The sequence below is a fragment of the Chiloscyllium plagiosum genome, unplaced genomic scaffold (genome assembly GCF_037043375.1).
Source record: "Chiloscyllium plagiosum isolate Xiang-an unplaced genomic scaffold, Cpla_swu_hap1 HiC_scaffold_22, whole genome shotgun sequence".
In the NCBI taxonomy this organism is placed as follows: Eukaryota; Metazoa; Chordata; class Chondrichthyes; order Orectolobiformes; family Hemiscylliidae; genus Chiloscyllium; species Chiloscyllium plagiosum.
In genome coordinates, this window is record NW_028270160.1 from 44,574,545 (window position 1) to 44,601,957 (window position 27,413).

The 27,413-nt window shown below is 37.2% G+C and overlaps 2 protein-coding genes across 3 annotated transcripts in view; one reads left to right on the forward strand and one right to left on the reverse strand.

The window, feature by feature from the left end:
• LOC122561384 (protein CC2D2B-like) overlaps positions 1-2,014 on the reverse strand; it is a 121,400-nt gene extending 119,386 nt beyond the window's left edge. Inside the window, exon 1 of the mRNA XM_087999270.1 lies at positions 1,968-2,014. The gene's annotated coding sequence lies outside the window, so the exon portion shown is untranslated. The remainder of the gene's footprint in view (positions 1-1,967) is intronic.
• Positions 2,015-4,599: 2,585 nt separating this feature from the next.
• The window catches only part of LOC122561102 (uncharacterized), a 52,351-nt gene continuing 29,537 nt past the window's right edge, over positions 4,600-27,413 (forward strand). Inside the window, exons 1-2 of one of the 2 annotated variants that reach the window (XM_043712512.2) lie at positions 4,600-4,693; positions 4,888-4,941. In XM_043712512.2, the coding sequence (XP_043568447.1) occupies positions 4,913-4,941 (29 nt within the window). In that variant the 5' untranslated portion in view covers positions 4,600-4,693; positions 4,888-4,912. Of the gene's footprint in view, positions 4,694-4,728; positions 4,942-27,413 lie in introns of those variants that run through there. The other variant, XM_043712513.2, reaches the window with a different exon arrangement.

Sequence of the window (27,413 nt, forward strand, 5' to 3'; positions counted from 1 at the left end):
CATAAACCTATGCCCTCTAGCTTTGGACTACCCTACCCCAGGGAACAGACCTTAGCTATTCACCTTATCTATGCCTCTCGTGATTTGATAAACTTCTATAAGGTCACCCCTCAGCCTTGGACGCTCCAGGGAAAACAGCCACAGTCTATTCAATCTGTCTCTGTAGCCCAAACCCTTCAACTCTGGCAACATCCTTGTAAATCTTCTGAACCCTTTCAAATTTCCCAACATCATTCCTAAAGCAGGGAGACTAGAATTGAATGCAGTATTCCAATAATAGCCTAACCAATGTCCTGTACAACCACAACATGACCTCCCAACTCCTTTACTGACCAATTCACTAAACAATAAAGGCAATCATGCCAAATACCTTCATTATCCTGTCTACCTGTGACTCTGCTTTCACGGAACTATGAACCTGCAGTCAGAGGTCTTATTGTTCAGCAACACTCGGGAAATGCAAAAGAGTCTAGTACTTCAGATAGTGAAACGTTAGCATGGGGAGATATTCAGTTATAGTTGAAGCAGCTGGACTTTGAGGAGAGAAAGAAGAAACTAGAGATAGAAGAAAAAGATATGGAAGCGAGCTGGAATTAAGAAAACAGGAAATAGAAGTGAGTAATTTAGAATTCACTGGTTTAGCTTTAGTCTAACAAGTTTTGTTAAATAATAATTCTTTAGTACAATAAAACTGGTCTGAGTCAGTTAAGTTGGTGGACTGTGCATACCTTTAGAAAACATATGTACGTTAGCTACAACTCAGGAAATAGAAGGGCAGTACAATATGCCAGTGAGTCCTAAAGATAATAAAAACCCATCTTAAAGGATATATTTTTAAAGTTACTGCATAAACCCATATTGATCATTTTTCTTCTTTGTAAAGCTAATTTCCACTTCCTCACTGTATGTACATAAATTGAGACTGTACAGAGTTATCACCACTGTAAAGGTTCAAGAGCAGAAATTGTTGAAAGAGACAAAAAACCTGTAGATGCTGGAATCTAATGCAGGCAGGAAGGAAGGTGGAAGAACACAACAAGACAGGCAGCATGAGGAGGTGTAGAAGTTGACGTTTCAGGTGTAACCCTTCTTCAGGACTTGGGGTGTGTCTCGGGGGAGCTGCACATAAGGGGGTGGCGGTGGCGGGGTGGTGCGTTGGGGATAGGTGAAGACAGGTAGCGGGTACGTCCTGGCCAGTCAATGGGAGGAATGAATCACGTTGGTGACAGGGAGACATGGGAGGGGGCGTGACTGGGAAGGGAGGTTGTTTGAAACTGGAGAACTCGATATTGAGTTCTTCAGGCTACTTCACCACCATCCCCTTCATCTGCAGCTCGCCCTACACCCACCTCCGGTCCTGAAGAAGGGTGACACCCGAAGCGTCGACTTCTCCACCTGCTGATGCTGCCTGTCTTGTGTTCCTCCAGCTTCCGGCTTGTCTACAATAATTGTTGGAAAGCAATTTACAAAATCCTTTCGATAGCACCGATTTTTTTTTAGAAAGGTAATTACTTCAAAGTTGACAGTTTCACTGAGATTATAATCCTTAAAATTCTCTAAAATGAACTGTTTCATTTGTCAGACCAAGCTGACAACTTCTCAGTCGCTCCGCCACGTTTAGAGAGCAATGTCTAAGTGGCCGAGCACCTTAAACATCCCCAAGTAACGGCGCTGGTGGTTCCCCACACACTGAATGGGCAGGAAGATGAATCATAGTACAACTACAGCGCAAAAAACAGATGGATTACCAAGAAAACGCTAGTTTTACCAGTTTAGACTATGTAAACAGTCCCTCTCTGATTCCGGAAATTTAGCGATCCCTCCTACAAAATAGAGGAGCACTTCATTTAGACGCGGATGGCTGATCGGCGACTCGTAAAGGATGAAAATACACAACGCCTGACCTCAAACACCAAAAGGAATTAACCGGTAGTCATAGACTGAGTGAAATACACAGAGTAAAATACCGTACTCCCAAAGGAATGCGAGACCGCAAAGCCGTCCTAGCTTGAAGCCTTGGTAAAAGTAAACCCAAAATGCATCTAACGGTCCAGCTGCTGCTGGTACACGCTCGAGCGACAGATGGGCAAATGGCACATTACTCGTGCGCCCCATTGTGGTCGCGCGAGCAGCACGCGATCACCCGACCGCCTGCAGCTGACTGAACCGTTAGAAATGAGAATGGCAACTTTGAATGGCAGAGGCAATTTCTGATAAGTTGTTCAGTAGATGCACAAAACCGAAAAACGAACTCATTTGAATGATTGCACTAATCCTCCGGATGTGAATCACCAAATGTCACGCACCCTATATCCTGATTTGTTATTAAGTAAATATATAAAACTAGTGGAAAATAATGTTCACATACGAATTACCACACTAATTCTCCAGATGTGAATCACGAAATATCCTGTCCTCCCTTACCAATACTCTCAATATTCTAACTGGATAAAGATAAATAATACCTTTAGTTTGCGGGCTTTTCCCTGACTTTTTTTTGATAATGTAAGTGAATTTGGCTTAATGTGGTCAGAAAGGCATCTGCAAATATTTGTTTAATTGGTCAAGTATAATATAGATGATTAGGTTAGTACTGTGTAAATTATTAATGACGATAGTAACAGTAGGTTTCCTTGACTATGTTTAACGTGATGCCACGACAATTCACGGAGTCTAGTCAATGCTGAGCACTGAAAGGGCAATTATCTCCTGATTGTACACCGCTGTGCCGCCACATTTGTACAGTTTATTATGCTGGTGTGATAGGACATATCCAAGGATGTGAATACTGATGAATTGACTATAAAGTATGATTCTGCCGGTATGTCCATTGCCAGACTGCCACATCTCTCCCGAATTTGACTCAACCCACAAAGGGGATTTTGCAGGGTGAATAAGCTAGGTATGATATATTAATTCACATCGCTTAGCTTTAAGTTTTATGATCTGTCAGCTTTTACTTATCTTTGCTTGCGCCATGGAAACAGTGGCCCCCACCTCAGTGAGGTTCGGATTCCTCCTACAAAATAGACAAGTATCTCATTTAGACACTGTGGCTGATTGGCAACCTTTAAAAGACGTGAGTCTACATTGCCTGAGCTGACACACCTTAGTACAAGAGTACCTTCATGGCCACTTCAGAGAACAATTAAGAGTCAACCAACCACCACAGTTTTGGTCTGGAGTCCCATGTGTGCCATAATCGTTAAGGACAAATTTTCTTCCCTAAAATACAATCGTCTTTTTAAGACAGTTGTTGTTTTCTCTTTTAGTTTTGTGGCATCAATATTGTTAGTAACACTATTCTGACTGTCCATATGTTCTTGGCTGATAGCCTCTTGGCTCGGGGGCTCAGAATATCCTAGCAGAGTCATTCCATCCACAATAGTTTGGGGGGCCATCACGTCAAGAGTCATAGGGATGTACAGCACGGAAACAGACCCTTCGGTCCAACCCGTCCATGCCTACCAGAAATCAAACAGGTTTCTGCATTCTTTGTGTGTAGACATCAATACAAAATCTGAGATAGCTTGGCACCGCAATCTTATTCCTAAACTATCCCTATCCCTATCACTTCAAACCCTAAATTTGTCGGGGGCAGCTTTCTCCACCTGGTTCCCGGTAGATCCTTGCATACCGCAGCAACACATATTTCCTTGTTACAATTAATCTTAATTTTGCAGGTTTGGCTCTGTTTAAAGAGCTCTCTCATCGTTCCAAATCTGATTTTCATTGGGCTCCCTTTAAACTGGTGAGTTTGTAACGAATTACAACGGGTTGTAAATCACAGGAAACCCAGAAATTAGATGTAAATACAATGGTTGAGTTAAAGCAAAAAAATCGACAAGTTACAAATACTAGGTAAATACTTTAAAACAAAGTCTATTAATTTTTTATTTCAAAAATATACATTATTCATAAAATAATTTGATGGTCTATACAGTTGGTCATGCCATACATACGTAAACATTTGCATACAGAGATCAGGATTTATCATTTGTATATTCAGGTCTGTACGTTTATCAATCATATGTCCATATATTTAGCTGAGGCGTCAGCAGACCCCAAATGACTGCGTGGTCCCCCTATTCTTCTTAGGCAGGCAGATGTTACAAGGTGATCTTTCCCCACTGCGCCTTGGCGGCAGCTGCCCCAAGCTTCAGTGCGTCCCTCAATAAGTAGTCCTGGACCTTGGAATGTGCCTGTCTGCAACACTCAGTCGGGGTCAACTCCTTTAGCTGGAAGATCAACAGGTTTCCGACCGCCCAGAGATACGTTTGAATGAATTAGCGTTCACCGTCTCCTGAGGAAGTTCTATATAATGTAACCTATTCAACTGTCAGAAGATACTTTAAGTTCCACTTTGTTTTATGAGTTGTCAATATTTTGAACCCTGTTCATCCACGATTACGGGAGGGATGTACCTGAACAAATTGAACTGCATATTTTCATGCTGAAATGTGCATTTTATCCAACGTTAATTACAATGCATGGCCATGGAACGATAAAAACAGTGCTCTGATTCCTCAACTTAGTGCGCTTGCGCAAATTACGTAAGGATTCATTTTATAGCGTCATATCGCACATGCGTATTTTAATATTCTGGAAATTTCTATGGCTGGGTGTTGGTTGTAGGTGTAGATGAGGAGCAGTAGTTGTATATTACTTCAAACTCTATATTAAAAAAGCTTGGGTAGGTTTCATCTCATTTTTTCGCTAATTAAAATACAAATTGATATAAAGAGCCAACTATATTGAACTTCGGAGGTTAAGCGCAGTCACAAATGATTTTTGTGTGAAAGGATCGAGGCCTGGTCTTTGGTGCCTGTTGACTGAACAAAATCGAAGTTAAAACATTTAACAGCGCGATTTTTCTATTTGCTGCAGTGACTTTCAACGGCTCCTTTAAGTCATGGTGAAGAAGAATACGGTTCCTGATGGGTAAGTATGATCAGACTGACTTTAGACGGATTTAGTTACAGGACTACATACTAGGTGAGTCCATACATAAAATGTCGCCCAACGGGTAAGTAGAAAGATTGCCGCCATGTTAAGCGGCGCTTAAGCACAATTGGTAAGTAAACAATGCCTTCAAAATTGTAAGTATCACGCTTGCGAGGTTCACGTTTTTTTGGAGGATGAATCGTACAAGGTGGTATATTTCATGAGTGCATTGTGCAGAATGGACGGTACACCTCATCTTTCTTAAAATCATTTTCCTTGCATCTCTTTTGTGAGGATAGAGCATTTACATCGGAATTCCTTTTGATCACGAGATACGAATTTCGGAAAGTAGTAAATCCTGGACCTTGATTTTTCTTGACTAAGTAAGATTAATGCTAATAGCTAAGTTAAAATATCCGCAAACGATGAAATCTGACTCTGCGTAATTTGTTAGAATGATCGAAGAAAACAATGCTACCTGGAAGGGTAGCCATTAAAATGCACCCAACGGTTGGTTAATCTTGTTTGTAATGAATGACTTAAATGAGGCTGGAGTCTTGTTATTTTTTTTAAATATTAATCTAGTTAAAATAGAATCAGACTAATAGGTTGAAGAGTTAACATTTCAGAGCTTAAGAATTAAGATAGAAAAAGTATATTATAAATAGTTGCCAGTTTTTAGATGTCCTCTATCACAGTTAAGTGCATCAGACATTGAAAATGGTAGTATTGCAAATCCAAATTTGCTATTGGTTGTTGCAAATAGGTTTCTGTTACTGAGTTATGCCCAGGTGTACTATTAATGCGATAGCGTAGAGTCTTTAGTCAATGGCAGTTCTACATTAGTGTAAAAATGTTGTAAAATTTGTTCATAGCATTTCAGGGTATTGTAACCCTTGGTAAATATTTTAGGAATTGATTACAAAACTGTAATCTGAAATCAAAACATTATGCAAATGCAATGGTAACAGTAATTAATGTTTACACCAAAATTCAACACTGAATTCTAGCTTACAATATTTTTAAAATTTGCTTTCTTGTAATTTGTAGATGACACCCAAAATTGATGGTGTAGTGAACAGTGAAGGTTTTCTCAGATTACATCATTGATCAGATGGATTGTGAGTGGCAAATGGAGTTTAATTTAGATAAGTGTGAGGTTTTACATTTTGGTAAGGCAAATAAGGGCAGGGCGTATACACTTAATGGTAGGATCGTGTGGAATGTTGCTGAACAAAGAGACTTTAGGGTGCAGGTTTGTAGTTCCTTAAAGTGGAGCCTCAGGTCGACTGAATAGTGAAAAAGATGTTTAGTGTGCTTGATTTTATTGCATAGTGCATTGAGTATAGGGCCAAAAACAATGAAGATGCTGGAATCCAAAGTAGACAAACAGGAGGCTGAAAGAACACAGCAAGCCAGGCAGCATCAGGAGCTGGTGAAGCTAACGTTTTGGTTATTAGCCCTTATTTGGGACCTTTTGAGTATAGGAGTTGGAATATCATGTTGCAACTGTACAGGACGTTGGTTAGACCACTTTTGGAATACTGTATTAATTTCTGACAACCCTGCTTATAGGAAGGATGTTGTGAAACTTGAAAGGGTTCAGAAAAGATTTGCAAGGATAGTGGGAGGTTTTGAGCTATGGGGAAGGCTGAATAGGCTGGGGCTATTTTCCCTGGAGCATCGGAGGCTGAGATGTCACCTTTCTAGAAGCTTATAAAATCATGAGAGGCTTAGGTAGGGTAGCAAAGCCCAAACCTAAAGGTTTACGGTGAAAGGGGAAAGATTTATAAGGGGCATTGTTTTCACACAGAGAATGGTGGTGTGTGGAATGAACTGCCAAAGGAAGTAGTGAAGGCTGGTCCAATTGCAATATTTAGAAGAACCTGGATGGGTACACGAATAGGAAGGGGTATGGAGCAAATGCTGGCAAATGGCTCCAGATTAATTTAGAATATCTGGTCGAAATAGATGAGTTGGATTGAAGAATCTATTTCTGTGCTGTCCAACTCTGACTGAGGTTACTTGCCAGTACTGCTGGCAAGTTTACCATATATGGCTTAACAATAATGTGCTCTAGTTAACGTTTTGTGGACAAATGTGCAGAGTTCATACTGTTAACTTCAAAAGAGGCAGTAACTACCAGGCCAATGTATGCAGGCTAACAAAAGTTTATATACTACAAGAAAAACACAAACAGAATTAATGCTAATTAGAACTTGTCAGTTGACAATCACTGAAAAAGCTTTAAGTGATGGATTAGTTTTGATTGTTTCAGTAGCTCTTTAAGATTCTTTTGCACAGAGAAGAAAATGCTATGATTTTGTTCCATGGAACTGCTTTCCGTAATGTAACTCTTCTTGCAAAGTTCAAAATAAATGAACTAATGTGAATTGCTAATGAATAAAAGTTACAGCTTGCTTATTTTCTGTTCTACATCAGTTCTTTTCTTTAGAAAAAAATGTCATGAAACTGATGACAATTGACTTATGGACAAACCATAAAAGTTCGGAAAAAGCAGCTTTTATGTTCACATCTCATGTGGAAATCTTGAAATTGCTGCCACTATTAATCTGATCTACGCCAAAAAGTTGCCTCATTAGTACAATTTGGAAGCTTGTAGTGCCTCAACAGAAGATAACAGAAGCAATTCACTCTGAAGTCTTCCCAGTTTGTAATCTTAATTCTAAAAAAATGACTGTCTACTAGACCGATGGTACAGAATTGTATTCTGTATTTTATTCTTGTCTTTTTCAATATTGCTGCTTTCACTTGGCGAAAAATATAGTGTTATCTAAGACTGCGCTTCTTTTATTAAAAAAAACACTTTAGGTTGAAGCACATCTTCACTTTCCTGAACATATGTTATACTCTGTCTCTATTGGTAAACCAAATTGGTAGCCACTGAAGAAATTGATTCAGGGTGTGCTGTACACAACATTTCAGTTTGAGCTATTAATTTGCAAAACTATCACCTCTACTGGACATTCAATGTTATGCAAAATGTAGATTAAGGTCTAAGGAGAAGTATGTAATTGAAGGGCTTTAGCTTCTAAATTATAAAGCTGCCATGAAACTTATATTAATGCAAATTTCTTAAAAATAGAATGCAATGAAATATCCAAATTACCATTAATTAGACTAATCTAAGTGAGTCTTCAATATTACCTGTGCCTGTTGTAAAGCAGTGGCAGTTAGATTTTTCCAAGAGGTAGCTTGGCCTGCTGAATAAAATGCCACAGCTTGTTCAATCCTTGGGATTAATGGGTTGTCATGAGTGGTTGAGGACTCTGGATCTGTACTTGCAAGAGGTTTGGAAGGTTGGGGTGGGGATAACTGCACATGTGATCTCACTGAAGCGCTCAATGCTGAGAGGTCTGAATAGAGTGAACATTGAGAAGTTTCCATTTTCTAATTTTACTTTTTAAAAAAAAAACTATGACCTGAGGTCACAGCCTCCAAATGAAGGAACAACCCTTTAGAACTGAACTGAGGAGAAATCTCTTCAGTCGGGGATGATGAATTTGTGGACCTCCTTGTTGCAGCGTGCTGTGGGGGCCGAGTATGTATGTAAGACAGATAGGTAGATAGGTTTCTGATTAGTAAAAGGATCAAGGGTTATAGGGGGAGGACAGGAGAATAGATCTCTGAACTCTTATCAGTCAGAATTGAATGGGGGAACAGACTCTGAGCCAAATGCCGTAATTCTACTCCAATTCTTATGATTTGAGATTTTATTGGTGCACTGTTGTTTGCATGCTGTTAGAACAGACTTGTCAGATACAGATTCACTCAACACCCGGCAATTGCACAGCCTTGGATATTTGAATTTTACAAAAATGAAAAGCCCTGCAGTCTGATTAGTAACCAAAACAGCTGTTTCAAAATGTAGGTTTAGATTAGATTAGATTATTTAGTGTGGAAACAGGCCCTTCGGCCCAACAAGTCCCCACCGACCCGCCGAAGCACAACCCACCCAGACTCATTCCCCTACATTTATCCCTTCACCTAACACTACGGGCAACTTAGCACGGCCAATTCACCTAACCTGCACATTTTTGGATTGTGGGAGGAAACCAGAGCATCCGGAGGAAACCCACGCAGACATGAGAATGTGCAAACTCCACACAGTCGCCTGAGGCGGGAATTGAACCCGGGTCTCTGGCGCTGTGAGGCAGCAGTGCTAACCACTACTACCAAGCAAAGCAGTGTTAATCTTCATATGGTACACTGGTTCTGTCCTGGTAAGACAATGTAGCTGCTAATGTACATTAACAATTTTGGAGATTCGTTGGCATATACTCATAAAACACATACATGCCAACCAGGTTTCCTGAACTGAAATACAGTAGTCCCATTTGCATGGGCTTGGCCCATATACCTCTGAGCTGGAAATGTGTTGCTGGAAAAGCGCAGCAGGTCAGGCAGCATCCAGGGAACAGGAGAATCGACGTTTCGGGCATAAGCCCTTCTTCAGGAAGAAGGGCTTATGCCCGAAACATCGATTCTCCTGTTCCCTGGATGCTGCCTGACCTGCTGCGCTTTTCCAGCAACACATTTCCAGCTCTGATCTCCAGCATCTGCAGACCTCACTTTCTCCATATACCTCTGAACCTTGCCTGTCTGTGTACTTGTATGATGTAATTCCTGTTTTCTATTAGGTTTAGTTATTCTGAGATTTAACAACTTAATGTGGTTGCTTTTGTTGTCCATGTCCAATTTTGCATCTTATAATGCAAGTTGTGCAGCAGGTCGTAAGATGACTACAGTGTATAACAAGGTGATACCTGACACTGAACCAGAAGCCACCTAATAGCCCAGTTTGTGCCTGCCTCAAGTATGAAATTCTACCTGATACCCAATGTGACTACACATGAAATAATTCAGCCCCTACAATTATAGCAGAAATGAATGCTGCCCTGTTAATTGTTGGATAGTATACAACATTTGTTGAGTTTTAACCTCAGGAAAGTGCTGAAATTGCAACTTGTATCCAGAGGGATACAGTCACCTTTGCACACAGAAATATTTATTATTGAATACTGTATTAGATCTCCCATGACTGTCTAGTTCTGTCCTTTTATAAAACAATAGTAATTTGACACTGGAGGATATATTTCATGTCATGGCATAAATCTTTTTGGCATTGTAAATGATTTACATCAATAAAGCTGGTAACACCTGCAATTTTCTGAATGTGTGATTATACTTAATGCAATGGAACAGCTTGAATTAGATTGGATTCGGTGCATGTCTGTAATTCATATTGTATATAGCCAGGTAATGTTTTTCATTTGAGATTATAGTAATTGCTTGGAAATTCATCTGAGAAGGCGGCAAGATGCATTTGCAAGATTGACTGACTGAGGCGAGTCACAAATTTCCTGGTATTTCTGCCTTTTTGGCCAGTTATGGATATCTATCAATTTCATGATTTTCCTATAGTGAATATTAGATCTGTATTTAAAAGTTGCTCTCAACTGTCATTCATTTGATTTTTTTTTTCCCCATTAGACTTTCCTTTAAAGCTGCGTCTCTTTATAATTGCAAATCCAGATTATATTTTGGGATAAGTATTGCGCAACTCTAAAACTTGTCTGCTTATACTCTTGGATTTCATATTGTAGTGTCTATCAATACAACTTTTTTGCTAGTTCATTTCTCAGGGTTCCTGAGGAAAAAATCAATCAACCTGTCTGGTTTAATATTTTAAGTACAGCCAAGCAGTTGTCAGCCACCAGTTAACTAGTGCATCCTCCATGGTCATTTCTCTATCAATCAGCACTCTCCTGTCATGCACTATAAATCCTGGGTTTTTCCTTAAATTGGTACTTTTATGAATTGTCTTGAATGCAAGGCAAAAGGTTTCAATAAAATGTCTTTTTCAGCAATACTTAACTCTGTGCAATTTAGCAAGTATTTCAGTATTGCTGTTAATCCAGTAGTAATCAGTTGCAAATTGTTTCACTACATCTGAGTCTCAGCTAGTATCTGCAAAATAAACTTAACTGCAGTGGTAATTTTTGAAGTTCAATTATTGCAATCATGATCTTGCGGGTCTGGAGTCTACACCATTGTGCTATTGCATTCAGTCAACTTTTAATGGGTGTACCTGAGAGAGCTGAAAACAGCTTCAAACAAATATTTTCTCCCTCTGCTGTTAGAACCAAATTTATATTGGAATTGTTACATAGTTAATATTGTTATAAAGATGCTTCTGTCATCTGGACTTAACTGTCATCATATTGGAGTTGGTGAGTATGAGGTAAAATGTCAACTGCAGAATTTAATTTGTAGTTCTGGAGCACGAATCTGGCAAATTATGGCTACGTTTTAAGATTTATGTGACATGAGTGTAGCTAAAGCTGTTTATAGCTATCACATGAAGCAAGCTTAGATTAGTTTTGAAATTGTGGTAATAACATTAAGTGAAAATTAATTTCTATTAACAAGGTTTGGTTCAGTTTTTGGTGTGGAAAATCTTGCTTTTATGTAAACCATTTGTATTAGCTGTAAAAGTTTGTTTAATAAAATATATTTGTATATGCCTTGTACACGACTGAGTGTAATTCTATTGTCGTAAATTTGATTTTCTACACTTCAGATTAAGAATGTGCTGTAATCACTATTTGACCTGAAAGAAATATGGTCTAAAAGCAGCATACTTATTTTTTAGATTAATATTTTTGACAGTAAATTTCTTTGTATCATTCCCATAAGTTACCTTTTTTTGCAAATCGTCCTTAATTACTGATTTGATACCTCCCAGGTAACAAACTAAATTATTTATGATCCATTATGTTGCAGCAATGGATTTGAGTTCGTGTGATCTTGCAGATTTTATTTTTGCAAAATTTGCCTTGTTTGAAAGGTGATGCCTTGGTACTTTGGGGTAAAGCATGCTGTGTTCTTGAACTGTGCATCAATGATTTTTGTTTCAACCTTGAGTTTTTTAATACATGAGATGAGCAAAGTGTTTTACCAATTATCTATTAGCATTTTTCAAGACAGTTTGAATTATTTTTCATTTTTAACATTATCTTAGGCATGGATAGTGTTAAGAAATAACATCCTTTTTAGAAATCTAGCAAGTTCCTGGCATGTTTTCAATTGCTGTCTTGTTACAGACTGATAATTTTGAGACATGATTCATCACTAATTCCAGCTTTATAATGCCTCTTCCAAACTGAAGTTATTGGAGGAAGTCATTCAGGAGGGGAAATGATGAGGAAGAGATTTGTTTCTACTACTTGAGTTTGCTTTCTTATGGAGATACAGGATAATAAAATCAAGGACTCTTCATTTTTGTTTTGTTTTCAGGGCCCCTTTCATTTTGCATCATCTAGTAAATGAGCTGAGCACATTATCTCTTGTTCCTGTTCTCTCTCTTTGCACCTCCCCCAAAAAAAGCCACCACAATGACAAAACGTTTTTTCAGGTGTTACGGGGAGAGGTGTGTGTGTGTATTCTAGACTTGTTTCTTTCTGAGTTGAAGCAGCAACCGGGCTCTAGGATGCTACTTCAACACAATACACTTCTAAGGACCACATGAGGTAAGGCAGCAACACTATACTGGAGGGTGCTCATAATATGTAAATTTATTGATGATAAATGGCTGGCTTTCAAAAACAAACAATATCCTGAACAGGAAGGAAAGCCAATTTTTAATAGTATTGAACCTTTTGAGCTGAATTTGATTGCAGAAATTGACGTGCCAGTTGGAAATGGGTATTGTGCATCTAACTTTGTACACTGACAAATTTGGACACTGGGGTGGAAGTAAACTTTAAGGATGAACCTAAGCTGAAATTGACCATTAAAGATAATAAATGGCTACCTGGAAAGCATCCTTCGAGCAGGGAAGTTGAGGGGGTGAAACCTGATTTGAGATATACAACTTCAAGGGACATGGGCTAGGTAGATAAACTCTTACCCCTTTTTCTTTTAGTAGTGGAGTCAATAACCAGGGAATGTAGATTAAAGATATGGATTAGGATCTTGAGAGGAGATTTTTGCTATGATGTATTGGCATCTAAGCCCTAAATGGCGAAGTAAGAACCATCACAGCATTTAAGTATTTAAATGAGCACTTGAACTGCCATGGTATACATGGCTACAAGAATACTGGAAAACTCTATCTTGGTAGATAAATACTCGATAACCATTGTCGACATGACATACTTGGTTCTGTACTGTAAAACTCTTAGACTCTCTGACTTGTTGAATTGACTGACTATTTCTGACGTGAATCATGTGGTGTGATTATAACAGAAACTTTACCCATAGTGAAATTGCCTGATTTCAACACAACACCCGTAGATCTAAGGTACCTGGAGGGGCATTAAAAACAGTAGTAAGTTAGGAATGGCAGAGATTGCTTCTTGGCCTATGTAGTGTAAGTTGACGATCTGTTTTCCTACAGAGATGTAGTATTCAACTAATTGTTGAAGCAGTTAAATTGCTGTAAGTTTACAAAAGATGTGGTAAAAGATCTCAAGCCTTCTAACAAGTAAACCTCTGACAATTTTTAAATATGTTGTACTCCGAATTTAAAGACTTTATCTAGCCATTCATGATTCTCAGCTTTCACCTTTTGCACTCTTTTGACTTTTACAATGCATTTAATACTAGAGAGCACTCTTTCACAAGTAACTAGATTTTTTTTTAAAGATAGTGGAAGGGAGGACAACCAGGATGATGAAACTGTCAACTCCTTGCAGAAGCTTCAAATCATAGGTACTCCTGTGGAAGCCTCAGAGGGATACCTCATGACAATAGAATTAAGTTTTAAGTTGAAATCTGAGCAAGCTAGTTTTGTGTCGTGTTTATTGCCTTTGTTTTCAGAACAACAAATTGACTTTCCACCTTGAAATCGGGTTGGGTTCATGGTCATTGAGATGGAATTTTTAATTTACTTTTCGGACGTGTTACTTTCTATACTGTTGGTAACCTGCTAGAGTAAGAGATATACAGCATGGAAGCAGACCCTTCGGTTCAACTCATCCATGCTGACCAGATATCCCAACCTAATTTGGTCCCATTTGTCACCACTTGGCCCTTATCCTTCTAAACCTTTCCTCCTCTTCTACTCATCCAGACATCTTTCTAAATGCTGTATTTGCATCAGCCTCCACCACTTTCTTTTGCAGCTCATTCCATACATGCACCATCCTATGTGAAAATGTTGCCCCTTGGGTCTCATTTTTATATTTCCCCCCCTCACCCTAAACCTATGCCCTCTGACTCCCTCACTACAAGGAGAAGACCTTGTCTATTTATCCTATCCATGCCCCTCCTTTTACAAACCTCTATAAGGTCCCCCCTCAGCCTCCCAACTCTAGGGTAAACAACCCCATTCTATTCCGCCTCCTCCCTATAGCTCAAATCTTCCAAACCTGATACCATCCTTGTAGGTCTTTTTTTGAGCCCTTTGAAGTTTTATAGGAAGGAGACCAGGATTGCGCACAATATTCCAAAAGTTAGCCTAACGAATGTCCTGTACAGCTGCAACATGACCACCCAACTCCTATTCTAATGTTCTGACTAATAAAGGAAAGCATACCAAATGCTGCCTTCACTATCCTATCTACCTGCGACTCGATTTTCAAGGAACTATGAACCTGCGCTCCAAGGTCTCCTTGTTCAGCAATACCCCCCCAGGACTTACCATTAAGTGTACAAGTCCTGCTCTGATTTGCTTTTCCAAAGTACAGCACCTTGCATTTATCTAAATTAAACTCCATTTGACACTTAGCCCATTGGCCCATCTGATCAAGATCCTGTTGTACTCTGAGGTAACTTTCTTCACTGTCCACTCCACTTCAAATTTTGATGTCCTCTGCAAACTTATTAACTATACTTCCTATGTTCGCACCCAAATCATTTACGTAAATGACAAAAAGTAGTGGGTTCAGCACATTTAAGTATTCTTTAAAATGAAGGAAAAATTAGGAGACAAGTTAGCTGTCACTGCATTTCTATTTAAAGATTTGCACCGCATGAATGTCCCAGTAATTATTGCAAAAATCTTCAGATTTTGTAACATTGGCACTCAGGGCTCCAGTGTTCAGATTTTTATAATGGCCAGCTTTTTGATTCCATCAAATCTTTTATCTATTCTCTCCATTAACTAGTCAGTCATTTCTGGTGAACTGTTCTAACAGCTGCTACCTGATGACCTAGCTTCTCCTAAGTATGCACCCAAGGAAGTGTAATGGTCCCTTGGTGATCATTTGTAGAAGTTCATGGAGTCAGAAGTGTGAAATTGCACCAAAAAGTGCCACAAGCAATTTGATGTGATGCTCATGCGTGAAGAGGATTGCTTTCAGTTTTTGAGCACTACCTGTACTGTATTATTTTGGACTGAATTTGCACAGAAAAGATCCAGAAGATGATCATTTAATTCTCTAAATATCCATCACATTAAAAGATCCTGTGATGTTACATCTATCATGTGGTTCAAGTCCTGTAATAATAAACTGTTAGATAGCTGTGGCCTAAATAATCAGAGCATTCTTACTTCCAAGTTCAAAGAAGCTGAATATCTCACTGGATCACAACATAGGTATCAGGTCCGTTGCCTCCAAATAAACAGCATTCATGTGCTGAACTGCTGAGATTCACAGTACCTTAATCTAATTCGTGTATGAGATTTGGGTATTTATCCCTTTCAAAGGTGACATTTTGTGTTGACCTGATGAGGTAAAGGTAAAAGGCTATAGGAAAAGTTTCACACTAAGGGAAAAATTCAGGACTGCATAACAAAACCTTATTAGTTGGCAAATATTTGGGGGAAAAACTTCTAGTTAGAGTAGTAAACATAAAACACTGAAATGTAAGACCCTGATAACAACAAAGTTGAGGATTGTTTGTAGGTGAATGAATTAGTTTAGTGAATGACTGACCTTGTCTAAAAATACCTTGTGATCCTAAGGTAGATTTTGTCTCTGCAAACATTATTATCTAAATTTTTAATCAACTTTCCTCAAATCATGTTGATGTACTGGAGCACTCTGCTTTCTTGGAATTTTACCAACACTAGAATCTAACCTTGGAAAATGTATCAGCCTGAAAAATGACTTTTTTTTTAAAGTTGGGTAAGTGTATGTCATTAATTTTAATTTCAGGACATTAAGGAATAGGAAGGGAAACATTTCTTGGTGTCTAATGCAGCTTATTAAACAAAAATGGCAAGTTAGTGGTAATGAGCAGTCGAGTCAACTATGTGTGGGCACAGATTTATTTATTTTAGGCAATAATGGAATGAGCACAGAATCTTGTTATTCTGTTAGCACCTTTCCAGATCAACTATAACAGGAGTTTGATTTGAAACGTAAAGTTGGCTGAATAGTCTAGAAACAGCAACTGCAGATATTTTTACTGTGAAAATAAGGGTAACAAAGATCTGTGTGGTAAGGGGGCTGACCTAAATTAATTGAAGAAAGCAAAAACAACAGCTAATTTTAATCTGAAACAAAAACCTCCAGGGGGGTATGTGCTTGCAGCATCTTATGGAGGGAGAAATTGTTAATTTTTCAAATCAACTTAACTTTGAAGACTTGTAGTTCAGGTTGTAAGTTTGCTTGCTGATCTGGAAGATTTGTTCTCACCATGCTAAGCAACATCAGTGAGCCTCCGTTGAGGTGCTGATGCACTGTCCTGCTTTCTATTTGTGGTGCGTGATATCCCTTCCAGTTCTCTTTGACCGTTTGGTAAATGGGGTCCAAATCGATGTTTGGAGTTCGGGTTTGAATGCTAGGCCTCTAGGAATTTCCCATGCGCATCATTGTTTAGCCTGTCCCAGGATGGGTGTATTATCCCAGTCAAACTGGTGTCCTTTGTCCGTGTGTAAGGATGCTAGTTACAGTTAGTCGTGGCTAGTTGGTGCTCATGTATTCTGGTGGCTAGTTTCCTGTCAATCTGTCCGATTTTTGTAATGTTTGTTGCAGTCCTTGCAGGGTATCTTGTATATGACGTTCGTTCTGCTAAATTTAACTTGCTGGAAGGAGGTTTTTGTTTCTCTGCATTTGCTGTCAATTTTAAGAAAAAATGTTACATTTGATAAATTCAGTCCCTGGAACGTTTTGTACTCCCAGCCAATTCATGATTGATTGTTGCATGTAAATGGATATAAACTGAAGAATAATGAAATTGTGTTAATATTACTTGAGAAATTCAGGACGCATAGAATGTCTTGGCAAGAAGGGGAATGAAACTGGAGGTGAGGGCTGAAAGGTTGAAAAATTTGTAATAAAAATTGTGCTTTAGTTTTAGTATTTTAGAAAAATGATTAGAATTAGCTGAAAGTATGGCTAACTTTTTTGTGCTAAAATGAGAATGTAGGATTACTTCAGCTCAGTGGTTATGCTAATCTGTCAGAAGACATTTGGGACTTGGCATGCAATCTGGCATGATACTGTAGTGTTGCCCTGTAGATCTGAACTCTGGCATTGGCTTTTCATCTCTGGGAAGGGGGAGCTTTATAACTAAACTTGCTGAATTATATAGTAAGTCTAAGTAATATGCACGGGAGCATGATGTCACAAAGAGACATGGATAGACTATGAACCAGAATTGACGGACGGAGTTAAACATGAGGAAGTGAGGTTATCAGCAAAGGAATTTTTTTAAAAGTCTCATAGGCAAAGAACTTTAGGAAAGCACCATTGTATCTAGATGCATGTACTGAAATAACTTTAAGCAGGTGAACAGTTGCTAAAACTACTTTAAAAGCCCAAAGGGGTATTGGTCTATTTTACAACTGTAGAAAAACAGTAAACAATGTTCCAGTTGTGCAGAGTTTTAGTTGCAGTCAGTATTGCATTTGGTTTTGGAGGCCACACCTCGGAAAGGATATAATGGCTTTGGAGGGCGTGCACTGTCAAATCAGCATTGCCATAACAGTTTAAAAAGAAGGATCAAGGATAGTTGCGTGCAACAGGGCATGCATTTCCTTGAGCAAACATGAGTGATCTAATTGTTTAGGATGATTTGAAAGAAATTATTCCTGCTGGTGTTCAGAACAAGAAAACAGCATTTGAAGGAAAATTTTAAATATTGAATTATCTTCACAACCGATACTAAACCATTTTGAACATGCTTCTCTCCCAAAACTGAGGACAGATCAATTAAAAAGTTTGCACCTGAAACAGATCTCTGTACAAGACTATTAGTAAAGAATGATTACAGCATGAAATGAAGCCATTTGGTTTATGTCCATGCTCGCTGTCTGAAACAAAAACTTAGTTCTACTTACCTTACTTTTTCCCCGTGGCCGGACAAATTTCTTTGCTTCAGATAACTTTGAATTGAGAACATTGAAAACAATCTGCTTCCACCACACTAGGCAGAACACTTTCAGATCAAAAATATTTATTTCACTTAATTCTAAAAGTGACATCTGATTTTCAATCATTCTGGCAATGGGACTAATTTGCTATCTTAAATTACCATGATTTGGGAACTTCTATCAAATTTCCTTTTAATATTCGCATTAAGGAACAAATCTGTTCCAATGCCTCCCCATCCTTCCTAAAGAGTTCTGCCCTGCTTTTAGGTGCAGTATTTTAGTTCAAGCTGAACTGGAAATTTTATACAGACTCATCATTTTTCTTTAAATCAAAATCTTTGCCTTTTTTCTTTCCCAAAATAAAAGCCTAGCATCCATAATGCTTGATTAATCCTTTGCCCAGCCCTATCTCGTCTAGTGATTTGTGTATACATACATGTATTATTCTCTCTGCTGTTTGTACCAACATGAATAACTTCTAATTTTTCTGCTTTAAATTGGACAAGTTGGGCAAATCAAATGATTCCACCAACTTATCATATTGTTTTAAGGGAAATGGAATGCACTTGGTTATGTAGACCAAATGTACATTTCAGCCACTACCTGATGCAGTGGCTGAGCAAATGATCTTTAGCTTTTCCTGTTGGTTATGCTGTCTTTTGCATAAGCTGTTGAACAAAGGCCCTGGCAGAAATAAGAGATGCCATGATATTAAAAGCACAAAGGAAGGTTGGTCATGGTTTTTAACTCCTCAAGCAAATTTTACCAGCGACTCTGAATACTAATCCTTGCCTCTGTTTAAAAAGTGAGCAAAAGACAATCGAGCAATAACATAGTCTGAAAAATCAAGGTAAAACTAGCAAGACCTTGGCAGGAGGTTGAGTTTAATGTTTGAAATATTCATTGGCATTTTTAAAAGTCATTTGGATATCTAGTGAAAACAAGCTGTGGCTTGTGAACTTTGAGAAGAGTAAGGTATCTGATACAAAGCTTGTTACAAAAATTAGAAGGAAAGGGAACATGTCTGCCAGTCAGCTTTTCTACTGAAGTAATGATGGTTATGGATAGAATTGGAAGTGGTATCTTAAGGGTTTATAAATTAATGTCTGTCTGTGCATATCAATTTTGAGCACGTTTTGTGGATTGAAAGACATCTAACAGGACTGAAAGCTTGGAGAATATAAAGTAACAACCAAATGTGTAGAATAATTCTAGATATATTTGGGAGCTCTATTTAAAAGGAGGACACCTTTTTTGGGTGTTACCTGAATTGAAGGGTATATGAAATGCTATACTTTCAGAAAGTGTGGATAGTTGACCAGATATTTGGGTTTTATTTATGAGCCAATTTCATATTGCAAAGTTAAAATGATGGATTTGTGAAGTATCTTTTTAAATAAAGAAATTTTCTCCACTCAAGTGTAGAAGAATATGAAACTTATCACTTGATTGGTTAAAGCAAATAAAATAGGTGCATTTAAGGGGAAACTGGACACTCAGGATAGGGAATAGGTAGCCATGTGGAAGTTTTAGATGAAACCAGGGTGGAGTATATAGACTGGTGCAGACTTGTTGAGTTGAATGGCCTGTTTCTGTTCCATATTTTTCTGTTTTGAAATGTTAGATTTTATAAGTCAATTAAACTTAAAGTTTCCTAAGATGGAGTGAAAATGTGACCTACAAAACTGGAACAAGCCATTGTGATGTTTACTATTGACTGGGAGTAAGTCAAAACTACTTTCAAATAAGAATACAAGAATGCAAAGGAGGCATCAGACATTGCTGTTTTTTTAATTCTTCAGAGTCCGGCTGAGGGTTTTGTGAAAGAAATTTCTTCTGTGCCACACCTTTAGCTTAATTGCTAATCAAAGGGATGAGAGAACTGGACATGGGTTTTAGGAAATTAGTATTGTGAAGAATTAGACCACAGAATTGCTATTGGTAAGCTTGTAACTAATTCTGTTTGATTATGGGTTAAGTGAAGAAAACTTTGCTATACACCATTCACTGTTACTTGAAACAGAGATCCTGTAGGCAGGGCAGAGGTTTGAATGTGCTCTGCAGAGATGTTGGCTTGTGACTAGAACAATGTTATATATAAACATTTGGTTTTGAAAAGTTGATAGGAATTCTTTCTGTAGTTTATTTTAAACATTAACAGTACACATAGTCAATTTGTTATAGTAAAAAGTTGGAAGGTGAAGCTTTGTATAATCCTCTCAGTAAGTCAGTGAAATTCAAGTTTTTGAAATGCTAGTCTTAACAGAAATTGGAACAAATGTGACTTCAGTTCTAAGATCAAAATAGATTTTTAGAAAAGAATTTGCAGCTAGGATTAAATATCTCTGCATGATCTTCAGTGTTACACCATAAGTAGATTGACCCAAAGTTATCACACATTGAGGAAAACTGCTAAATGTGACATACAAGCAAAATACTACAGTTAAATCAAATAAAAACAACATATTCAGATTACGCAATGTTAATGTTTTGACTGTATGCTCTTCCGTCAACATTACTGGATGATACTTTAAATCGGTGGTTTCTGACTAAACTTTTTAAATTCTGAACCAAAGCATTTGATATTCAGTTTCTAAGAACAAATTTCCATAGTTGTTATTGGAAATACTTGGCAGGTCTGCACCTGTGGACAGAGAATCAAAACTATTATATCAAATTGTGCTCTTCAGGCTTCTGCGCTCACAACTCCAAATTGATTCTGATTATTTGCTGACAGAAGCTGATAATTGAGTATTTCAAGCATTCTCTGTTCTTAAATTTCTAGTGGTGTCAGAATCTTGTTTGCTATTTCCTGCTTTGGGGGAGAAAACTCTGAATTTGCTCTTCCATTTTTGTTTGAACATTGGCATAGAACATGCCCTTACTTTGCATCATTGTTTGCAACAAGTATACTAATATTAAAAATACTAATGCTCATTTCTTTAATTCATTGACCTTTGTAGTCCATGTTACTTCATTATTGCAATGCAGGTTTAACAAAATTAGTGCTATGTTGAAATTGGATATCTGAAAACTTTCTTTGGTTAAGGAAAAGCTTTAAACATTCCACATTTAAAGCATTTCTCATACATTTCCATCCAAATCTGAGCATTGGGTTAATATTAAATAACTAGTGTCCATGTCTATGTTCTTAGCTTGGTAGCACAATGGAGATTCCAGTGTTCCAGAACACTTAAATACAAGTTTTCAGACAGTTTTGAGTTTCTTCAATATCCTATTCTCTTTTTGAATTTTTTAAAAATTTTATCATTGTTTCTCTTAAATTGCTATCTGATGTGATCTAATTGATTGTTTTGCTTCTAATTTGTTCAGTACCTCTTTTCTGTAAAGGTTGAAGTAACTACGCATGATTTGGGGGTGCCAGCTTTGAACTTGTTAGAGTGGAAACCAATTTTATAAACTTTGTAATTGAAAGCTTTCTCCAGTAGTAATTTAGGTGAAGTTCTGTAAGAAACAGTAAACTTTCTTATCTTAATTGTTCTTGTTTAACATTTGTTATCCTTTTTAAAATGCAATTTTGACTCTAATGTAAATTACAATTTGAGCCTAGATCAATTCACTAATGTTTAATGGTTCATATTCTAGCTTTTTTCCTGCAGTGTCTTGGCTTATCTTAGTTCCTTTGACAACCATCAGCATTAGAACAGGATAGAAATGCTGAACTGATATTTGGTGAATAAAGAATTGTAATATTCTGGGTATACATAAAATTAAAATCACAACTGTGGCTATTATGAAGTAGTTAAAAAAATATTTAAACAGTTTAAATACAGTTAATTCAATTTTCCTTTTTAGTGTGTACATAAACAGCTTTCTAAAATGCTGCCTAACGCATTGTTGGTAGCATCAAAAAGTACTGATCATAGTTTCCAATTTGGGTAAATCTTTCCTTTCTGATAAGCTTAAAACAAACCATGAGTGTGCCACTTGAGTTCAAACTGTAAACAAAATGACAACTTAGACCCGTCAATCCACAGCTTATGTCTGTTTAGCCATGAAACATTCTGTATGTTATAATGTATACGTAAATCTTTGAGGCTTTCTACTTGCTGTGTTGCTATGTCAATTTGCTTTCTCCCCTCAATTGATTCTAGGAGTTTAAATACTGTTTCAATTATCAGAATTGGTATTTTCTGTCAGGATTGCTTTGCTTCCCTGACTCTTTAGTTTTAAGGAGATTGAAGTTGCATGTTCCGTTAATAGAAGCATGCAGCTGACAGAAAATTTGATACTATTTTGAATAAAAAGTTGTAGTTAAAGTGTTTTAAAAGATGAAAACATTTAATGAATGTTGCATAGCAGAAGAACTGATGACCATTTATAAAAATGGAAATGAAGAACCCGAAGAGAATTGGTGCATTGAAACCTGTTACTGTAATGGAAGTTGCATTGACCACTGAAACCACAAGCAAAATTTAAAGGCAAATAAGTCTCCCTTCATTGAGAGAATGAACATATATCAAATGTACTTGTGTATCATGCAATCCTTGATGTACATTTGTAAATATAAGTCACACTGAAATTTGTTTTTAGGTCCTGTTTTAAATTTGCTCTGAACATGCAATGAATCTCAATTTGGAAAAAAATAAAGATCTACCACAACCTTAAAGTCTTTGTTACTGTATGTAAATGACTATATTCCACAGGATGATTGATCATATTAAATAATTTCAACATTGTTGCCCATACTTGGTAGTGGGGAAACTGAACGAAAGATCTTAAATGGGTCATTGGAGCTGAGCCTGAAGAAATCGACATGCACATAGGTTTTAAAGCAAAATGCTTTTGCCTGAAGACATGCAAAAATGTAATTTTTTTTGTATATAGTTACTACTATTGTACTAGTGTACAGTTCCAATGATAACCAGCCAGTGTAGCATCTGGTTACCTCTGAATAGATGCTTTTCAGAAGATGGGACTTTCCAGGAATGTCAGTTTGTTTTTGAGGGAGTTTTAACATTTTTGAGCAGAAATTCTAGAAGCTTGTTTCCACTCTGGCTTGGGAGTGAGATCAGCTAACATCACAGATGAAATATTCTACTTTGAGGTGTAGCAAATGGAAAATTCCAATGTACAATATCACTTAAAATTCATCTTGTATATACAAGCATTTTATTTTTTAAAAAACCCTGTATTCAGTGTGTTGAAGTGTAAAATGACCTGACTTAGATGTAGCTTGAATAACCTTTTAACCAAGCTGCACACATTGCATCCTTAGTCTTTTCCTGTTGAAGGTGCTGATGCTTTACAGGGCGCCTGGTCTGTTTCATGAGTTGTGCAACTCCAGTGTATCATTTGCTTAGTCTAGCTTGAATCACAAAGGACTTTAAGGATAACGTTAGACAAGGCAAATAGACTGCCAGTCATTACAAACCTTAATTGGTCCATCAGAAGTACAATATTTTAATGAGAGTAGCCTACAATGAATTCCTTTTCAAAATAAAGGAATTACATTTCTTGTATTAAAACTGTTAACAGAACGACTTTGAGGACTCAAGTGATTTTACATTTCATGGTCTTGGAGGGAAGAGATTAGCAGTACTGCTAATTAGCCAGTAATTTCCCAAAATTCTTTAGAATAACAAGTTTGTGATCAACTGGCTGTACACCTACCATATAAAGCCTGTGAAACAAATACTAGTGAAACTAAAAACTCCAAAGGGCTGCTTGAATTTAATTAGGTTATTCTAGAAAATTGTGAACATTAAGGAAAATGCATTGAATGTGATGTTAGAATCTGTGGAAAACAATCAGTAAAACAGCACAAGGTTTGAGAAGTTGAACATTTAGGCAATTGATGATGGAAGTATAAAAGGAATGAATGGAGAACAGAAAATTGGAATAAATAGTTTTTTTGGTTGTATGCAAGATGATCAGTATTGATATTTATTCTGTTTGAATAAGTTGCTTGAATATTGGTAGGGGGTTTATAATTGCTGAGTGCCAAATTAAGGATAATGACAAGGAAGACAGGAGAAAGACCACCCTGCTTAAGGAAATATGCAAATATGTGACCAGTGTACTTAATGGATAATTTTAGATCTTTCTATATTGTCTACTTTCTTCAATAGAAGTATACTTCAGATTGCACAAACCATAGTTATGCACTCACTGATTCAAAGTCATGTTGTCTGTACCATAATTTAAACCAAGTCTTACCATCCCTTTGCCTACTGACAATGCCCCAGTTTTTGAAAATGCTGTTTTAAGCTTTTAGGGTGATTTCCTCCAGCCCTGAAACTTGCCCAAGAGCTTGATACTGCTCCAGTTCTGGCCTTTAGTGGATCAGCATTTTTCAATACTGTACCTTTATGATGCATAAGCCTCCACTCTGGACGATCTTCATAAATTTCTTTTAATCCTTTTGCTGCTCCTCTCCATAGTTCCTTGATAGTGAGTTTTGAGAAGATTTGTAGCTTAGGTTGAGGTTCTAGATGTAGGTCTGCTCACTGAGCAAATCTACATCCGTAGATCTTTGACTTAGTCAAGTTGTGTAATGCAACATGCATAAAGATTTTTTTTATTAAATGAAGTTTATTAGTGCACAAATGTTTCAAAGGATTTGTAGGTGGAAAAGCAAGTGGAGTTTTGTTTAAACATTGGAAAGTTTACACTCAAAAACAAAGGCATAAATTTGCACAAAATTTTACAGTATTTAATGATTTGTTTAATTGACTGGAATAATGCAGAGATGAAAAAGTACGGTAGATGTGGACAAATCAGGACTGTAACTGAAACATGTTTCACTGGAGAATCAGTAATGAAAGCTCAAATTTTGCATTACGGTACTAAAATGTGAAGAACAATATTTTACTAAACTTTTGGCTTTTTTTTGTTAAAATTCATGATACCAGCTATACCCATAAAGTCTGAGTACTGTGGGTTCAAGTCCCACTGCAAGGTAATGCTGCCCTGTCAGACTGACCTCTTTTGGATGAGGCCTTAAATGTGAGCCAGTTCTGCTCCCTTTTGGATGCAAAACATCCGATGCTACCATTTAGGGGTAGGTGTTATCTCCACTGCTCTGGTCAAAATCCCTCCAACATCATGGCAGATGATTTAATTGTTATTGCATTTCCTTTGTGGCATTATGTTGCATGCAAATTAGCTATCATGTTTCTTGCATTGCAATCAGTTACAATGCACGAACATTAGTGTTTTGAGACATTTGGTGCTGAAAGGAGCTATATAAAGGCAATTGTTACCTCTTGTTCTTTAGCCATGGAGATGTTGATGGTGTAATGAATCTCCATGCACTCTGGCTGAATGCACTTCCCCCTACCTAAATGTTCCTAAGGCTAACAGTCATTCGTCTGCCTGATCTGTAATAAGTTAATAACCATATCAGGAAATTAATCCAGGATCTTCAGAACTAAGTGGTTCAAGTAATGAAAAATGCGCTGCCTGTTTTTGGAAACATCATTTCTTTACAGTGAACCATTAGCCGTGTTTCATGAGAATCAGTGGTCATATTTTTAAAACCATAACACATTTAGAATATCATTTGAAACAACACATTTGAATGCAATTGCCAGTAACATTTAATCGGTGAGCATCTTCAGTAACGTTTGTGGCCTGATTTAAATTTTCTACCCAAGGATGTTTCAAATGTTAATGTCAAAAAACAATGATTCAAATAAAGTTCAATTGGTTTGATGCAGTACATGCAAAATCTATGTTCACTTACAGAATGGACTTCAACACCGTGCACAAATCCTCTTGAAAGTAAACAGTTTAGTTTACTTTCATAAAGGTAGTAGTAATAATAATTGTTTTTAGAAATGTAATGATAATAGCTGTCATCCCAGTTAAGTGGATATTCTGGAGCATTCCAAGTCTCATTCATTCAAAGCAGTTGCTGCAGGTTTCACAATTTATGCTTTTTTTTTCTATTCACATTGGCAGCATGTAAAATGTATTTATAGTGCTGATTGCTGTCAATGATAGCTAATAGATAACAGATTTTAGATTATTTTAGACCCAGAGATAAGTGGAACTACAATCATAATTCTCAACTCTGCTTCTCAAAACTGGTCTAACAAGTTAATTTTATAACTATCAATCAGGCAAAGTGAGATTCTACCAAACACACCGCAACTTATTTTGTGGCATTTACTGATTAGCTGTTTGAGGTTCTTGAGGAAGTGAGGTGACTATTTCTAAGCTGTTAGGTTACGATAGATACAATCTACACAGGGCACCTTTTTAGAGAATTTCTTGCAAGTTTTTTTCCCCAAAACTGGTTCATTTGGCAAATGAACCATAAGTATGTTGAATTGCAAAGTCGACAGTTTTGAAGTTTATAAAATTGATGAATTACTGGTCTAGTAGGAAATTCTAATGCTTTAACAAAACTATTAGTCCATATCGAAACATTTCTATTTTAAATCTAAAACTTAAGTGCTATGGATATAAGAGTAGTAAAACGACATGCTGACATTCCAATGAATAGAAGCAGTAGTTGAAGTGTCAATATGGTCAGGACTCTGTAAGAAATATGAACCAAATAACCAAATTAAGAAGTGGATGTGCAGAATAGTACCAGAAATTGTGATGTTAGTAGGTTATGTAAAAGTTCTTTCATGAAAGGCAGCTTAATTTCATGACCTGTTTGTCTGGTGCCCAGAAGAATTAATTGAGAAATTATTATTTTACCTGGTTCAGTTAAAACGTTTTTGTGATCACTTTCTACCTGCACCAGAGTTACGACAAGATTTGGAGCAGATGAAATTGGTTGTTAGCAAATTATGTAGCTGTGCAAGATAGTTGCAAATATGTAGCTGTTTGTCTTTTGAGCTTTGGGTTTTCAAAATGGAAATAAAAGGATGAAAATGATTCTTCTAGTTGAAACAAATATTAATTTAAAAATCATATATTTGGTATACCAAGACCCAGATGTTAGCGTATGCTACCCAAAAAAAATAGTCTCTACTGCATTGTTTTCTATCCCTTCTTATGAACAATGTAAGCAGGTTCCTGGTGTAAAGCTGACTGGCTCTTTAAAGCGTTAACATGAGATTGAAGACATCAAGAATGTCAAATGTTGTTCTTGATCCACACCCAAGATCAGTTTAACATAATCTCTCTTCTGTCCTAAAGAATATTGATCCAAAAACATCAAACTGACCTTTGGTTTGGGCAGAAGTCCTAAATCTTTACC